The 20,004-nt window shown below is 37.5% G+C and overlaps 1 protein-coding gene across 4 annotated transcripts in view; it reads left to right on the plus strand.

Annotated features, from left to right (window-relative positions):
- The window catches only part of Cntnap5c (contactin associated protein-like 5C), a 1,032,620-nt gene that overhangs the window by 799,831 nt on the left and 212,785 nt on the right, over positions 1-20,004 (plus strand). For all 4 annotated transcript variants that reach the window (XM_039090654.2, NM_001415869.1, NM_001047866.2 and 1 more), the window contains 1 exon segment: positions 18,393-18,549. In XM_039090654.2, coding sequence (XP_038946582.1) covers positions 18,393-18,549 — 157 coding nt within the window.

The following is a 20,004-nucleotide window of genomic DNA, read 5'->3' on the forward strand; positions in this document are numbered from 1 at the left end:
TGGAAACAAAGGAATTGACAGCATCTGTTCTCTATTAGCTTTATGAAAACTCTAATTCATGTTATCTTCTTCATGTTATTTTTTATATTCTTGCACACCTATTATAACAAATTTGAAAAGAAGATTGATTTATGTAGATATTTACATCAAGTTTTCTAGTTGTTTTTTCTTTCATTTTTTACCATCATCGGGGAATATATTTAATTTGTTATCAAATGTATTGTTTTGTGAGTGTGAATATGCATTTTAAAAAAGACATGAACATTTTTTACATGAACATTTTTTCAAAGACACATATAAATAAGAGAGGGATAAACAATTTAGGGAAAATACAGATGATTTACCACAAGGATGAACTATAAGAAGGGCAGATCAGAAAGACAGAAAAGGCAAGAGGGAAGGAGACAGAGGCAGAAAATGAAAAACATAAAAATGAGAAAATAGTAAAAAGAACACACAGGCAAATTCCAATAGGCAAGACCATGTGAGTGTGTGCATATCTGTTTGCATGTGTGTGCACATTCATATCTACATATATATACATGCTTTTAGGGGAATGTAATTTTCACTGGCTAAAATAAGCTGAGAGTCTGTTTTATATTTATAGTTTTTATTCCCTTCATTTAAGTAATGTCGCTGAATATCTGAGTGAAAATTTATTCCTCTACTGTTAACATGTTCAATTTCTCATTCTAGTGCATTTTATTATATATAGATAAATCGTATCATAAAATGACTAGCCCATGGAATTGAAAGATTTGTGCTGCTCTTAACCTTGATCAGAGAAATGCCTTATTGCAAAGTGCATACATGATGCAGAGAGATATGACTATTCTAAGCTCTGAGAATAATTGGATGTGAGTACTCAGCTATCGATGAAACAAGGCATTTATCATGCTCAAGATTAAGAGGCATAATGTAGCTATTGTACACCTCAATGCACATTACATGCCATAACATTTACAGTGACTTCCACTAAGATCAAACCAGTTCAAAGTATCAGCATGGAGGAGAGAGGAGTTTCTAATACCTATCTATCCCAAGTGAGGAGCTATTGGCAATCGATGGGTACTGAAAGAAGGCAAGTGCAAGGAACAGGTGGCTTGTGATGTCCATGTATTCATCAGTAGGTGAGGAGAACTAACTAGAATCAGTATGGTATTAAAAAAAAAACATAAAATAAAAAAAAAAACAATTATTGGCTCCTTGTCCTGAATCCATATTATAGTTGTTGGTTACTTCATGAAAAAAATCTATTTCCTCTTGTTAGATGGTGAGTTACTATAAGATAAAATGTTAATAAGGATTGGCTAGCTATAATAGAAAGAAGTATGCTTAAACTTGGGGTAATGAAATTACTTCTCATCTCTATCCACCCATGTTTATAATACTTACACAAATGCTATGGTCAGAATATTTTTGTTACTCAAAATTTAGAGCTGGAACTATCATCCCAAAGAGAGTCTTTTAGGACCTAGTCAAGTGATCAAGGACTCATCATCAATTAGTTAATATCTGTCTCACTTGTGTTTTGTAATTGTAATATAATCTATGCCATGTTTTACATTCAAAGGAAGAAGCTTTTTTCTTTGTGTAAACTTATTTAGTGTTCCAATTTGAGAATAGGTCAATCTGCACTTTCTGCCTCTTGTACCCTTGCAAGATGGTAACTGCAGGGATAATGTGGCAGAGTAAACTCTTACATCACAATCTGAAAATGAGTGAGGGATCTTATTCTTAATGACATAAACACTTTTCCCAGGGTCCCACTTTCAGAAGATCAATAGCCACTTCTAGTTATTAAGCACATTCTCAATCCAAAAAGAAGCATTGTGTTTTATAGAAAATGAGGAAAGACACCTCCATTTCTCTAAAATGTAACATTAGAGCAGGAAGGTACTTTCTCTGCACCAGTGGCAGTCCTTCATTACACGTGGACTGATTGGATTGCACACATCCCACTATCCAGAACAGTGCAAATCAAATCTCTGTTGTTCATAAGTGCTGCTATCCATGCATTTTATTGTATTATTTAAAATGAGCTAAGATGCATGTCAATAGATTGCTAAAGTGAAACTTTACTGAATGGAGTAGGTTGAACTAATGTTTAACATTGTATATCCTTTCATTAGTGCATAATAAAAAATGCAGGAAGCCATCTGAGAAAGGGTTAAAAACTTTTGTAACTAAATTCACCCATGAATGTAATTAGAATATAAGGAAATTTCATGAACTTGAACACTTCTCTTCCAAAGTCTGGAATATTTTAAGTCCAATTTCCTGCAGGAAATGACCCAAAAATAGAAATAGGTTCGGGAGAAGAACGAACAAATCTGGGAGACATTTGTCTGGGTATCTACAAGGTAACTTATGGAAAGATTTGTAGCGTCATTAGATAATGTCTACATTTATCTTTAAACTAGCCCTTACAAGGCTTTAAATACTTAATTATTATTTGATGACCTACTTTTCAACCACATTCATATTCATTATTTCTATATTTTTAACCTATGGTTATACTTTTTACAATACATATGTCATAGTAGTTAGATTAACCTTAAAACCAAGAAGGTTATTAGTAATTAACAATTTCTATTATTGATAAGAGTTTGGAACTATGGGGGTGACTATGAGGATTTTATACCACGAAAGTGGTAAAGCATCTAAAGGGATCATTTATAAAATTACTGAGACCAGATGTCTAGTGATTCAACCAACAATTGCAGAATAGTATTTATCTATGAACACTACCCTAACCTCATAATGTTTCTGAGCTTTTCATTTATGGAAGGAAAATTTGAGTTTCTTTTCTTTGAAACTGAATGCTTTGTTTTCCAATATGTCAGTATACTGAAGACAGCTTGTGTCCCTTTCATTGTGGTTATTATATCACAATGTAATATCCCACCTTGGGGTCTTCAAGCTGATGTTTGCATGCTTTATTTGTTTACCTTAGTTCTTTTTGCTCATTTGTGCTTGTGACTGTCCTGATAGATTCAGCGATAGCAGAGGAGTGAGCAGTTAGTCTAATATACAGTTCTGTTACATCGTGAGTACTTCTGCTGCAGGATTCTCTCTCTCTCTCTCTCTCTCTCTCTCTCTCTCTGTGTGTGTGTGTGTATGTGTGTGTGTGTGCGTGTGTGTGTGTGTGTGTGTGTGTGCGTGTGTGTGTGCCTGAAAATGATTTTCTCATTTTTGTTTAGAATTTGGTGATATTGGTATTATTTACATAACACACACACACACACACACACACACACACACACATAATACAAGTAAGAATATAGAAGTGGTTGATCTATTATGTCATATTACTTGTTCTCTATAAAAATAAATTTATAAAAATACTACAAATAATGTGGGATGTGGAGTTAACTCAGTCAGTCAAGCATCTCTCTCATAAGCACAAGGATCCGAGTTTCTGTTCCCCACATGGGCTTACTGGTGCCAACTGTAATCCTAACCCTGGGTATAAGGATAGAAAAGGATGATACTGCCAGGCTTGCTGTCCATCCAGTCGAGCCAACATACAAGCTCTCCATTCAATGATAGCTCCTGTCTCAAAACATAAGATGGGATGTGATCAAAGAAGACACTTAGTGTCAACTTCTATACAAACTCAAATTTGTACTACAAAAACTCATGTTTATGCACACATTGCACATAGTTCTGTACACATGAACACACACACAAATCAAAATAATGCTTCAAAAAATAGCAACAAAAGTGATGGGAAGAAAAATATTTCCAATTTTTAAAAAGAGTTCAAATATAGAAACCAATGATCAGAAGCACACACAATTTAAAATGATTGTGAAATGTCAGTGTCCACTGGTGAATTTGCTAACAAATAGAAAATTAAAGGGCCCACATTCTTAGTCTCTCCATGACCTTTGCTCTTACAAATGTTCCAGCTTGACTTAACAATTGACATTTTAAGTCAAGCAACACACTTGGATCTAAAGAAAGGGTTTAGTTAGTTCTTGGTTACCTAACCAGTCTTTCATAGATAGCCTGGGATCAACTGTAAATATATGGTAGAATAATGATTAAGGTTAAGATTATACAACTTACAATGTAATATATATATATTTACATATTTATATATATATATAAATCTATATATATATTTTATATATAATTATATATATAATATAAAATTATATATATATATATATAGCATTTATATATATATATATATATATATATATATATATAAATCAGTGGTATAAGTTACTGTTTACTGAGGGTGTGACTCATGCATGTTAGCTTTCCTATTTCCCAGTGGATGGGCCCATATCCAACTACCCATTTACAGCACATAGGCATCTGGTGGCTAATTTTTTGAAAAAAAAAGTAGTTTGGAGATAATGTATAATTCCAGAAGAAAATAAAGGGAGGGAATTGTGGTAGAAATGATCAAAATTCATTGTTAGTTGTATACCCTAATTCATTACTCAACCATATATTTATAGTTTATAATTCCTACATTGAAATTTCTTTGTTCAATATCAGAATGAATTTATCAATCATTATTATACAAATTTAGACAAATTAGATTTTTTAATAACCAGGATACTAATTAGAATATTTATCTGTGTAGGTGACTTTGTTTCATTGTCATTTTTTAATACAGATGAGTAGATAGAACAGAATAATTGAGGAAAATCTGAGTATGACATCTGTAGCATTGCCAAAGTATGATAATTGATTCAAGAACAATTGCTTTAAGAAACTATGATGTCATTTTTATCCTGTCTTTAAAGGCAAAGTTTGACATAACATAGAAAATATCCTACTAACATTCGGTACCATAAAATCTATATTCGCATCTTAATTCTTTTTCAGGTAGAAGACTTTACTAATCATTTGCATGCTTCCATTGCTTTATATGGAAAATAAGGGGAGGAAAATTTCTAGCATTATTGGAATGATTGAATGAAATGCAACATGTGGGCCTTCTTTTGAATCCTAATGGCATGGAAATGCAATTTTGAATATTTGATTAGAAAACTGAAAGAAATGGAAATATATATTTTTTTTTGGTTCTTTTTTTTTTTTTTTCGGAGCTGGGGACCGAACCCAGGGCCTTGCGCTTCCTAGGTAAGCGCTCTACCACTGAGCTAAATCCCCAGCCCCAGAGATATATATTTTTAATCCAAATGGTATTAGATGCTTGCCAAAACTGTACTCTCTTCTAAATATTATCATTTTTTTCTCCTTGACTGCTTCATATTGTCCAATATCTACTTCAAATTTATTTCTTCCTGACTTGTATCAGAACTTGCTATTTTTATTTTTCTCATGTATCATATTTTGAAGTCTTGATGATAGAGCTCTTATTATTTTGCATTTTACTTCCCAACCAACTGACTTGACTATTACAGATGTTTTAGGATGCATATGAGGTTTTGTTATTGTGAAACCATCATAGAGTATAAAGTCTAAGATTGTTATGAAGCAGTTCAGTGACCTAAATTTTTGTACCCACTATTGTTGGTGCATTGTTTACTAAAAAGTAATTATATAGCTTGTGACTGGATCTCAGGAAAGATAAGGCAAATCGTGAGCATGACAAGATGATTCATTTGGTGAACTTCTTCTTAATAAGCAAAAGGATAAAAAATTCCATCCTCAAAGACCCATATAAAAACGATATTACACAATAGCATATTCTTTTAACCCTGTGCTGAAGCGCTCAGTGAGAGACTCAGTCCTATAAAATAAAATGGAGAACAATTGAAGAATATACCCAACCCTACATTGACCTCTTGTCTAGACACACACACCCAACTGAAAACATTATATATCTATATCTATACATATATCTATCTATCTATATCTATCTATATCTATATCTATCTATCTATCTATCTATCTATCTATCTATATATATATATATATATATATATATATATATATATATGTTATGATTTTTGGATAAGAACTATGCCTGCCAAAACTCAAGTGCTTAAGGTCTTCAGTTCTTGGATCTAATTCTAAAGAGATGATGATTTTGAGGGCCTTTGGCATTATTTGTGGATAAATTGATTGCTGTGCAGAGACTATTATGAGGTAGATGAAAGCAGGACATAGCAAACATCTCACTGAACTTGTGCTTTTGAATCATGTAAACTGTCTTTTGGAAAGTCCTATTTATGCTACTCACTGTAGCATTAGTGAGATAAGACATTGTTCTTCACCACAACTTTCTGCCATGATACTCTGAATAACTTCTTGCTCAGAAATAATGGGCTGTATATGCTGATACTATTGGTGAAAATAAACCTTTCCTTCTTCAACAATATAAAGTGACAAACTTAGTTCAGTAAATGTTTTGATGTTGCTTTATCTTTGTTTTGTTTTCTGTATTTTCTGTAATCTGTAGGGGATTCTGGGATGTTTTCCCTACTTAGTGTTTGACTGTTTTTTCTCAAGTAATTTTGTTTTATGTTATGCTTGTGAGTGTTTGTCTGTCTGTCTGTCTGTCTGTGCATTCTGCGTTTTGTCTGTCTGTCTGTGCATTCTGTGTGTGCCTCATTCTCACTGAGCTCAAGTGGGCATTGGATTCCATGAAACTAGAGTTGGCTATAATCTAACATGGGGATGAAGGGAATCAAAAACAGGCATTTTGCAAGAGCTTTAAGTACTCTTAAACAAACAGCTGTCTTCTTGGCCACAAGTTACTTATCCTGTATACAATTATACAATTTATTTCCACATACCCTTCAGAACCCTATTATGGGGTAATAGTTATGCATGAGGTATGGAAGTAAGGAATGAGATAAATAGGCACATCCAACAAATTCTCCATAAAAACAAACAAACAAATGAACAAACACTAGTAAACCATGGATTCATGAGGTTGTGATATGACTAAGTACAAAGGAGCATTACTACACTTTTATGAAGTAACCAAATTTGCTTCCCAATATCCAAATTATATATCAGGTATATCATCCATTCTTCTGGCTTCAGTTGGCACTTGCAATCATATACATAACCTTCCCTCCCCCACATACACATAAATGTACATATTGAAAAGTAATGGAAATTGCCAAATAGCTTCATGGAAAAAAATCACAATTATAAACATAAGAAAGTGTTTTGCAGCTCTTCATGTCCAGTAAACAAGAAAGGCATGCAGTTTAATTTTAGGATCCAAATAGCCAACAGAGTCAATTACTGTAGAGATCAGAAGAAGTATTGCGCATTGTGTAGCCAGTTGGAATACAATATGTGACAGGGTGTGAGAACTTGTGAAGTTTCCCGTCTACTGGGAGGCTGTTGTTCAACCTGGTGTGAAATAAAAATAATGCTGAGTTACCCTTGACAGCCAAGTATCTATAGGCAATGGTTCTCAATTTTCCTAATATTGTGACCCTTAAACACAGTTCCTCATGTTGTAGTGACCCTCAGTCATAAAATTATTTTGTTGCTACTGTATGTTTGTCATAAGTATATATTTTCTACAATTATGAATTGTAATGTAAATACCTGATAGCAGAATACCTGGAATACTGTGAAAGGGTTCTTTGACACCTATAGTTACTGTGACCCACAGGTTGAGAATGACTACTATAAGGTCTGGCAGGCCATCATAAGGGCTGTGGATCTTCTAATGTTCCTTAGGGGAATAAGCAGAAGATTGCATAGAGAAAGATGAATCACTTATTATATGCCATCTACCTCCTAGTTACACATTCTAAATCCAAGTGAAACAATTATCTATCAAAATTATATGTATAAATGTATAGGTATTAAATATGCTTGGAATTTAAAATATGAGTAATTCCACAAATTATTTCATGATGGCTATTTACATTTTTATCTGTATTGCATATTATAAATAATCCGGAGATGATTTGAATTATCAAAGGAGAATATATTTGGGCTTTATATGTTTGTTAATTCCCCAAACTGTTTTATGATGGCTGTTTACATTTATATTTGCATTGCACATTAGAAATTATCTGGAGATGAGTTGAATTTCAGAAGAGGATGGCAGGACTTTGTAATAATTCTTTGCCATTTTATGTAAGGGACATGAGGCTTTACAGGGTTAGAAGCCGCAGGATCTAGTACCAGTTTCTTATAAAATATACTTAAAGGTTTGGTGAGATAGCTTAAGAGTTAGAGGGCTGACCACTGTGTTGATCTAACTGCGATCTCTGGGATCCACAAAAGTAAAAGTACAGAAAGTATTTCTGCAAGTTGTCCTCTGACTTTCATACATTGGTACACACCAACACCCACATGCATATTAACAGGCATTCCCCTGCACAGACACCATACACACACACAAACACACACACACACACAAACACACACACACAGAAACACACACACACACAAACACACACACACATACACACAAACACACACACACAAACACACACACACACATACACACACACACACACACACACACACAAACACACACCAAAACCAAAAAAAAAAAAAAAAAAAAAAAACCTTGCTCACTTTATGAGAAACCTATATATCTGAATGATTTAAAGTGTGTGAGATCTGGGGATAACATCGTTTTTTGACTAAAGCAATGGTGGGGTCTGACAAGTTCATCATTATAACTGAGAAACCTTTTAAGGTGGCTGCAGTGATGTGAACTAGGTTATTCTTTAGATTCTAATCTTCCGAAAGTTGACGATTTTACCTGTGTCTGTATCTCCTTTACCCATCTGCAAAATGGGGATTAAAGTATTTGCCTTAAAGTGTTGTTTTGAGTTTTCAGTGAAATAAGATCCATCATTGCTGAAAATTGCCTGGAGCAGGTTAAATGCTGTGAAAGAATGGAGTTTTAACAAACTTGTACTCCTTGGCTTTGGATCCTGGATCTAAAGCAAAATGCAGTCTCTCTTGTGGTGCTCAGATATCAGAGCTTTTGGCTGTCTGAATCCTTCAGCATTTGTTATATGTTATTCTATCACTCAGCACAGATAAACTTTTGTCATCATCAGCTGTCCCTGTTGCTTGGATTACTGAAGGTTTTTCCATCTCACATTACACTTTGATAGAGGTTTGAAGCGCTTCTCAATTATGCATTTGTCAACCAGCACTAAAAAGTTGGTCACATGAGAAATTTTGTCTAAGGCACAGGGAGATGGAAGATGGCTCAGCTGGTAAAGTATTTGTCACACAAGTAAAGACCTGACCTGAGCTTAGATTTCTATAAAACATGTCAAACCACACATTGTAGCATATATGTGTGAACCAACTGTTCTTGTAGCAAGATGATAGGGTTCAATCAGAGTATTTTAGGAAACTTCAGGCCATGTACCCTGCGATACACAGTAGCAAATAGTAATAAACCATGTCTCAAACAAGATGTAAGACTATGTAGGGGTATCTTCTGACCTTCCCACATATAAAGTGGCAGGTTGACACCCTCTCTGTTGCACACCCCATATAGAAAACACCACATGAACACACACACACACACATACACACACACACTCACACACACTCACACACACACAAAACCACCTGTTAATAAGTAGAAAGATTAAATAATAAAGAAATAAAAATATCTCATGTCATAAAGGAAAATGTTTTTCCCATACTAAATTTTTATTATTATCAAACTCTAATGAACAACTTTTATCTGTGAGTATACAATTTTCAATATTTCTGATTTATTAAAGTTTATGAGCCTAGGAGGAGGTGGGTGAGTATTAGTGTAAAAGCACAACTTAGAAAGGCTTGATAGTCAGGACCTTCAGCCCAGATCTGATTCTAGTCATGTGACTTGATCAAGTCATTCCATCTTTGTGTTTTTTGTCACAACTCTTCTGGGATAACCATTTCAAAAAGTTACTCCTTTTTCTTGCAAAAACTTAATTCAAAATGAACAACTTTAGTTTTATCCTTACATGCCTCCTTTCTATTTAAGTTGTGTGTTCTAGAAAGTCTTAACTGGTCCATCTTTAAATGACCTCATCAAAAAGACTTCTTTTATTTGCTTTGAGTGGTAGTGGCATTAATCTTTTCTACTCCTCCATCCCCTGCATACTCGGTTTGCACTCACTGATAAATAGCTCAAAAGCTTGGTATATCCATGATAAAATTCACAAACCACATGAAGCTCAAGAAGAAGGAAGACCAAAACGTGGATGTTTCCATTCTTCTCATGAAATGGAACAAAATACTCAAGGAAGGAAATACTGAGAAAATAAAAATATAGTACACAGAATGAAGAAAAAGTCATCCAGAGACTGCCTCACCTGGGGATCCATCCCATATACAGTCACCAAACCCAGACACTATTGCTGATGCCAAGAAGTGCTTGCTGGCAGGATCCTCAAACCGATGTCTCCTGAGAGGCTCTGCCAGAGCCTGAAAAATACAGAGTCATATACTGCCAACCACTCGACTGAACACAGAATCCCTAATGGAGGAGTTAGAGAAAAGACTGAGGGAGCTGAAGGGTTTTACAACCTATAGGAAGAACAACATCAACCAAACAAACTTCCCACCCCAGAGCTCCCAGGGACAAAACCACCAAGCATAGAGTACACATGAAGGGCTCCAGGGCTCCAGCAGAGGATTGCTTTGTCAGACATCTATGGGAAGAGAGGTCTTAGGCGCTGGAATGGCTCTATGCCACACTGTTGTCAAGGTCTCGTTTATTTGGATGAATGTTACATTCAGGGGATAACTGGTATTTGATCGAGCTGAGGCATTTCTTGTATGTTATCTTCCTGTGATGTAAATTCATGGGAGAGGCTTTTGTCCAACAATCTTAAGACTTATGGCAGTCATCTTAGTGGTGACTATCTGTGGCCAAACAGCACAGAGTCACCTAGCCACTTTGAGCCATTCAGTCAAAAAGCGCCCAGGCCCAAATCCAATACGGCTCCCTACATCTCCCCAGTTTTTCTTTTATAAAAGACCATTAGGTGCAATTAGTGGTCTGAGAGAAATCAGACATGCCTCACAGAGTGTGCAGCTCAGCCATGGCAAGCCACTCTTGCAGTTAGGACCGCACCCCAATGGCTAGGAATGAACTTATGCTGTAATACAGTGTTCTGGGCTATACGTGTGTTTTTCGGGGGAGAAACTGGGCAGAGGAGCATTTGACCGGCCCGTACATTTAAACAGGGTGTAGCCGCCTCTGTCTTAGGATCAACCTCTCGAACCCCAGCCTTATCTGTCATAGGATCACCTTATCGCCCTCAAGGTTCCATGTCTTAGATTGGTCAAGGGTCAGAGGAAGTTTCCCATCGCTGAGTATAGCTATATTGGGCCATCTTCTCATTCCTCTTATGTAAGAGCAGGGGCCAGATGGCATTAATTTTGTACATTGTGGAAGTTGAGCCTCTCCCAATAAGTAGTGGGCACCTCATCTTGTTCGTGGTCTCTCTGGTTCTTCTTAGTTGTTCCGGTCTCCAAGCGATGATAATGTACTGAAACAAAATTTCTAGGCAAAGCAGAATCTGTTTGTGATTTAATAAAGCCTGTAAGTCACTAAAAGGCCCAAGGACCAAAGGAAATCAACAAAAGTAGGCCCACAAGGAGTCCCAAAATTCAAGACAACAGGGTAGAGAGCCATGGGGATGTAGAAAACCAGTTTTTATACCAGGACTCATGTTGTTCTCGCTCCCTTTTTCTTTTTTCCAGGCTATCTCTCACTCTTCTTAGACTGTCTTCTACAAGTCCAGTCTTATCTACATAAACACAGCATTCCTCTTTTAAGGCTGCACAAAGTTCTCCTTGTTGTAGGAAGAGCAAATCAAGCCCTCTTCTATTTTGCAGTACTACTTCTGAAAGGGAGGCAACAGAATCATTTAAATTGGCTAGGCCCTCTCTCAGTTCAGCTAGGTCCTGGTCAATTGCAGTGCTGAGTAAATGATAGCGTTGTTGGTTTATGAATGCTGAGACTTGGGAGTAGTTGTACCAATACACACTAATCGTGCTGCTGCAAGGACTCAGATATTATTACATAGGTTGTCAGCCCTGATGAACATGCCAGATAAGTATGGTTTGGGGCGAGTAGGTACCCATGTTGTTTGTTAACAACCAAGGTATGGTTGTATATTTCTAACAGCTGGTGAGGAGGGAGCCATGTTCTCCCAAAATACAACTTTCCACCCTGGATACCTCGGTGAGGGTAAATCTTAAAAAGTCTCCATCTTCCTCCAAGGAATAACTCAAGGGACCCGAACCAGGAGAGCTGAATCCTCATGCTCCCAGGATCAGCATGTCTCACCAGCCACTCAGGAAGCTGGCATACTCCTGCAGCATCCTGTAGAAAAAAAAAAAACACAAAGATTTCCTCTTCCCCATAAAAATAGCTGGACAGGATCATGACAATATGTGGATCTTTCTATTTCACCTAGGCAGAAGTATGCCTAGTTGTAGGGTGCCATAAACACTCAGAGTGTTCCTTGGCATCCAAATTTTAATATTGAAATAAACGGAGCATTATTTAGCATATAGGGATACTCCCCTTTTTTAATTTATTAAGATATTATTAAGATATTATTTATTAAGATAAGTCCTCGAGAATTAAATTGAGGACACTGAGCACTTGTATTTATAAATTGAGTTTTATATCAAATTATTGTCTCCAGCATTATTGTGTTGGTGATATAAAGAATGAGATTTTTTGACTAAGTGTTCCTATGTAAGGCCTATAATCTGCCTGGTATCATTGTCCTCTCTTGCTAAGGGGTCCAGGCAATCCAGTTTGAGTTCTTAAATAGACTATAAAGGAACAGTATTTAGTGCTCTTAACCACTAAGACATCTTTCCAGCACCTCACCAGCTTTATTTACCTAAACATAAATATTAATTAGAAATGCCGAATCCTGTAAACAAGGTCCAGATTTAGCCTTATTTAGAAATCTTTGAGTTGGCAGGGTGAGGCTGGGAGTTGAGAGTGAGCAAATGGAGTCTTCCTCTTTCCATGAGGGTGTGTTATCAACTCCATTACCATTTCCAAAGAGCTGGGTGTGAATCTATGGTTTTGCAGAGTACTGAAAGGACAGTGAGTTGTCAGACATTCACACTGAAATCATCACTCACTGATTTCATGTAGAAAACTTGTCTCCAATAAAGCATTAACTAATTGTAAAATTTAAGGGTTAAAATATTTTTAAGACTCTAGCCTAAAATTCTGTATTAACACAACTGTAGCTTTATCTCCAATGAGGATGACAAACAAAGGCCTAAGTCCTCTGGTAAGGTAAGGTACTTAGCCAATTAACATATCCTTAGAAGCTTAAAATTAGTTTCAAATATTCTTTTCTGGAGTAGTGCAACAACTACTCCCCAAATATTAAAGCTCATTTTGAGAGCAAAGGTTTGTAGTAAAAATTTCCATATATACTGAAAGATTTAAAGTTTTAACTTCTTACATTGAAGAAGCAACAAAATTACATAATATAAGGCTATTAGCCATTCTTTTGTAAAATTTTTAGTGATATCTCTTCATGGGCTCTCTACATTTATAAGCAAGCTCACGAAATGAAAACTCACAATTGCCAGGACATAAACAAACTGCATAAAATCAATCCTCTAAATCTATCTTGAAATGGCAGTTGGAGTAAGCAAACAGGCTGTAATACTCTCACAAGTTCTAAAACCTCATCAATCCTTCATAAATCCTGTAACAATCTCTACCTGTTTGATTTTTTCTTAATTACAAATAAGTTTGAGTTAGTCAGTGTAACACTGGCAATCCTTAATCACAGTCCTCAAGTTCTCCTTGTAACACCAGAGCACAACCAAAACTTTGGAAAGTCACCTGAATTCTGAGCACGTGACTAGGCAGCTGTCCTTGCTGCAGTGGAATAAGCATCAAAATACAGTAACTTCAGAGCAAACCACGACTTTAGAAAGCAAAACTCAACCTTCAACAAACAATCTAGTCTCCAAAACACAGAGTCTATCCTTCATGGTACAAAGTTTGACTGCCAATTCCTACATGAGAAGGACGATGTTGCGGTCTCCTATACCTCAACAAAGAGACATTGCCCTAATTCTTTTAGAAGCCTGGTTTCTAGGATAAGAGTTCCATAAAAATATTATCTCAATTTAGATCTGTTTCCCTAGGTCGGCTCATGCCACATGTTGTCAAGGATGACTTTATCCAAATTACCAGTTTTATGTCAACTTTCTGTTACCAATGTTACACCCCCCCTTTTTTTTAACCATATCCAATAATTTAAAAGCCAATAGTCCATAACCAAGGCACGTAGAGCATATTTATACAGAAACAAAATTGAAGTGGCTACACATATCTTTCATATTTAGACCAAACACCATTTTTACTTTTCTAGCTGTGATTTTAAGAGAAGCACCTTGTCACCTGCTAAGTCTAATAATAAGTCAGGAATTTTTCTAAGAGAAACTGCTATCATCTCGGTACCATAGAAGCTGAAGGGCTGCTGGCGCTTTTAAGATCAGCTCCTGTAGACGCTCCGCCCCTGGGTAGCTTTTCCAGCTGACCTAGGCTCCTAGCTATAGATACAGGGCTCCAAAGACCAATTGAAACTGTTTTTTTTATTCATTTGTTCCCTTTTTCTGAAACAAATTAAAACCAAATCAAGGTGTGCATGACCGGCAGATAAAGTTTTTACCATTTTTTCTCTTGAACATGAAACATAAAACATTTAAACAACGAGAAACAAAAACCACAGACATAAACTGACAGACATGGAGAGGTTGGTGCACCAAGGAGAGACAATAGACATAGAGGAAAAAAACTAGATGGTGTCCCACCACAGGGACCCACATATCCTACCTATGGAACCCATAACCAGAAATAAGCATTTCTCCAATAGGAGCCAGCAGAGAGGCAGGGCATCTCCTGCCTTTCTTCTAATCCCAGGAGAGCTCTGAAAGTTTTTCTCTTTCTCCAAAGCATCCGCGGAGAGTCCGGGAGGACTGTTTTTTCCAAACCCATTCTCTCTCATGTCTAGGGCGTAAACTATCTCTAATCAGGGTCCAAAGACTAAAACATAACTCCAAAAGAAGGTATATACAAAAACACTTTACTATTACCTTGTCCCTTTTTTATTACAAGTTTTACTTAAGCTAACCCAAATCATCAAGGCCTTTTCTAGCCCATCTTACCCCAATACGTCCCTGTTTCCATGCTGGCTTCCTCACCTTGAAACTCCTCTTATGCTGACTTGGCCTGAGCTGTGCTGTTGCCCACGCGCAGCCTGCAGCTTGCTTGCTAGCAGTCCTGCACGCTTGTCACCCTCAGCCCTACACTGTTTAAAATTAATCAGGGACACTTTTCATCAATAAAACAAAAGAACTTGAAAAAATCCTTTTTCTTAACTCTTAATCCTCTCTCCCTGAGTGAGCGCTTGATCTCTCCTATGAAACTAGCCTCCTAGACAATACCTTCCCCATGACAATCGGACAACAATTATTCGACTGGTCCTTCCCTCCCTCTCCAGAAACGCACGACCAATACGGCCTGAAGAGTCCTCAATTCCTGCTGCAGCTCTCTTGTCTCTGTTGTCCTGTAGTTGGCCGTGCTTCAGGGTCCCTGTTCAGATGCCACTTGTCCCCGCCAGTGGGTACCCAGTTATTCAGGGTCCTGAAGAGGCTTTCTAACTGTGTGCCAAATGGGGGTGAAGAGAAGAAGGAGACCAAGCAAAAGTTCTGTGGTCTAGGTCTCATTTATTGTGGTGAACGTTACACTCAGGAGATAACTGGTATCTGATCGAGCTGAGGCATCCCTTGAATGTTATCTTCCTGTGCTGTAAATTCATGGGAGAGGCTTTTGTCCAACAATCTTAAGACTTATGGCAGTCATCTTAGGGGTGAATATTTGTTGCCAAACAGCCCAGACTCACCTAGCCACTTAGAGCCATGTGGTCAAAAAGCGGCCAGGCCCAAATCAAATACAGCTCCCTACACCACAGTGTAAGGGAAGGCCAGGGTGTGGAGGTGGCAGTGGATGGGTGGGTTGTTTGGGGGGAGTACCCTCAGAGGAGCAGAGGGAAAAGAAGGTGTGATTATGCGTTTCCAGAGGGGAAACCAGGAAAGGATATAAATTTGAAATCTAAATAAATAAAAAGTCCAATAAAAATAGGGTACAGAGCTAAATAATTCTCAACTGAGGAAACTTGCATGGCCCAGAAGCACTTAAAGAAATTTTCAACATCCTTAGTCATTATGGAAATGAAAATCAAAATGATCCTGAGATTCTAGCTTACATCAACCAGTAAGACTGAGATCAAAACCTAAAATGACAGCACATGCTGGTAAGGTGTGGAAGAAGAGGGACATTGCTCCATTGCTGGTGAGATTTCAAACTTCTACAACCTTCCCAGAAATCAATCTGGCAGCTCTCAGAAAATTGGAAATAGTTCTACCTGAAGACACAGGTATACTGCTCATGGATACATACCCAAAAGATGCTCCACCATACAAGGGCACATGTTCCAATATGTTTAAAACAATCTTGTTCGTGATTGCCATAAACCATAAACAACACTGATGTCCCTCAACTGAAGAATGGATGCAGAAATGGTGGTTAATTTACACAATGGAATATTATTCAGCTATTAAAAGCAAGGTCATCATAAAATTTTCTTTCAAATAGATGGATCTTTAGAATATCATCCCGGGTGAGGTAATCCAGACCCAAAATGATATGCATGATATGTACTCACTGATAAGTAGATATTAGCCATAAAATACAGGATGTCTATACTTTACTCTATAGACCCGAAGGAGTTACAGAAGAAGGAAGGTCCAAGCAAGGTTATTTCAATCATATTTAGAATATGGAACAAAATAGTTGTAGAAGTTGGGCGAGGGAAGGAAGTGAGGGGAGATGGGAAGGCAGAATCAGTTGTAGAGGGATTCAGGGGAGAAACCTGGATTGCTATAGGAATGAGTGGAAATCTATAATTGGTGGAGATGGGGTGTGGGGGAATCTCTAGGAAGTTCCAGAAACCTGGAATGGGAGAGATTCCCAGGAGTCATTGCTTGTGACCTTAGCTGAGATATCTAATAATTGGAACATGGAAACTGAAGAGGCCGCCTCCTGTAGCCAGGAACAACTTCCGATGGAGGGATAAGAATACTAAACCACTCACAAATCTTTCATCCCAAAAATTGTTCTGCCTAAAAGAAATACAGGGACAAAGACAGAGTAGAAATGGAAGGAATAGGCAACAAATAACCAGCCCAACTTGAATCCCATCCAATGGTCAAATACCAATTTCTATCAGTATTAATCACACTCTATTATGTTTGCAAACAGGAGATTATCATAATTGGTATCTGAGAGACTACCCAGCAGCTATCTGAAACAGATGCAAACACCCACAGACAAACATTGGATGGAGGTTTGGGACTTTAATGGAAGAGTTAGGGGAAAGAAATTGAAGGAAATGAAAGGAATATGAAGATCACAGGAGCACTAAGAGAATCAACTAACTTGGTCTCCTGGGAGCTATGAGTTGTGGAGCCACCAACACAAAAAACATTTAAGGATTGGAATTCAGCCCCTGAGCCATATGTAGCAGATATGCATTTCAGTCTTCATCTGGTTCCCCAACAACTGGAGAATAGGCTCCCCCTAAAGCTGTTGCATGACTGTGGTATCCATGTATCCATTACCCAAAAGGGCTGCCTTGGGGAGGGTATACCTAATCTAACAGAGACTTAATATATCAATGTGGAGGGATACCCTGGTAGGACCCCGCCCTCTCAGAGAAGAAGGAAAGGGGGATAAGAGAAGGGAATCTATGCGGGGCAAGCAGGAGGGGCTCAACATTTGGGATGTTAATTAATTAATTAATTAATTAATTAAATTACAAATAAATAAAATTCTTTTGAAGGGAAGGATTTTATAACTGAAAAGTTCTATTTACTCTGCATTAGATTATTCTATTAAGCATTATTTAAAGTGTAGTGTTTGCATTGCTACTCATGAAAATAAAATATGGCTTTAATTTTTTAAGATGATTCAACTAAATAATTTGTGATATTGACTAATCAGTTATCAGTTTATGGCTCTTAAGCTCTTAATAGGTTATCCACCAGACTTTAAACATGCTCTTCTAATAAAACATATCTTTTACATTTTATATATGTCCCTGTACATGTGTACATATATCCCTGCACATGTGTATACATATACATATACATATGCATATACATATACATATATATGTAAAATCATATGTAGAATTGAAAGTGATAAAGAAGAAAAGTGAAAATGAAATCCACAAAATATGAAAAAGTGTGTCGGGGAGAGGAAGAGATATTTACATGTATACGTGTGTGCATGCACACACACACACACACACACACACACACACAACAAAGAGAAAAAACTGTAAGTTCCTCTGTAACCTTTCACTTTACACTCCTGATTTATGAAACATCTTGTTTTTCAGATGGAGCCCCATTCACCTGGTGGATTGGAAGATCCAATAAAAGGCACAACTACTGGGAAGGTTCTGTTCCTAGAGTTCAACAGTGCAGATGTGTCCACAAGGAGAACTGCCTGGACATTCGATCTTTTTGCAATTGTGATGCTGACATAGGTGAATGGTAAGGAGAACTTCAGTTTCCCTATTGGGGTAAGAAATATTAACTGATGTTCAGAATTGGTGCAAGACAGATAAACACACACACGCACGCACACACACCAAATTCAATGAGGATTAGGATGTCATTTAAAAAGGAAAGAGGGTACTTGGGAGCCTGAGAAAGAGCTCAGGAATAAGAGTAATGGCTGTTCATCCACAAGACCTATAGTTCTTTCTCAGCACCCATATGTTATTGGAGAATGGTCCTTAATTCCAAAAGATCTAATGCTGAATTAAGGCCTCTATGAGCACTGCATACACAAGGTTCACAAATATAAGAGCAAAACACTCATATAGAAAAATACAACAAGTCTTCTTTTGTATGTTGATGAGTAATACTGACATTTGTGCCAACACCTCCTTGTATTCTGAACCTTTCATTTAAGCAAGGAATGCAGTGTTACATGAGCTTGGCCATTTAGTCAGTTATTATTTTTCTTTCCACGGCCCTCCTGTGTGTGTTCCAACATTTGCATTTGTGTGTGTGTGTGTGTGTGTGTTTGTGTGTGTGTGTGTTTGTGTGTGTTTAGATGTTGCAGTGTTTGTGAGTGTCCACATGCTTATCCTTGTTTATACAGGCTAGAATACAATTTTCAAATTCCACCTTCCCAGATTGATTTATTAGATATTTTATCTATTTACATTTCAAATGTTATCCCCATTTTCAATATCCCCTCTGCAAACCCCCTCTCCCATCGCCTCTTATCCTGCTTTATTAGGGTGCTCACCCACCCATCCTCACTCCCTCTCCCATCTCACTGCCCTACAATTCCTCTACACTGGGGCATCAAGCCTTCACAAGACCGTGGGACTCCCCTCAAATTGATGCCAGATGAGGCCCCTTCAACTCCTTCAGTCCTTCCCCTTACTCCTCCATTGGGGTCCCTGTGATCAGATTGATGGTTAGCTTTGAGCATTCACATCTGTATTGATCAGGATCTGGCAGAGCCACTCGGGAGAGAGCTATGTCAGGTTTCTATCCTAAAGCACTTCTAGGCCTCAGCAACATTGTCTGGGTTTGGTGTCTGTAGGATCCGCAGGTGGGGGAGTCTGGATGGCCTTTCCTTCAGTCTCTGCTCCCCTCTTTGTCCCTGTAATTTTTTCGATTGGAGCAATTCTGGGTTAAAATTTAGGATATAGATGGATGACCCCATGCCTCAGCTGGAGGGCTGTTACTAACCTCTGGATATGGTTTCAATAGGTTCTCCCTCCCCTTTCTGGAGTATTTCAGCCAATGTCATCACCATAATATCCCAGAAGTCTCTTGTTTTCCTGGGATCTGGGACTTTATGGTTGCTACACAGTTTTCCATCTCCCATATCTACACATCTCTCTCTAATTTGTGACATACTGTGCATCTTCTCCATCTCTTCCCATATATGACTCTGACTCTCTTTCCCCCTCCTCTCTTTTTCCC

Source organism: Rattus norvegicus, chromosome 13, assembly GCF_036323735.1.
Source record: "Rattus norvegicus strain BN/NHsdMcwi chromosome 13, GRCr8, whole genome shotgun sequence".
Taxonomy (NCBI): domain Eukaryota; kingdom Metazoa; phylum Chordata; class Mammalia; order Rodentia; family Muridae; genus Rattus; species Rattus norvegicus.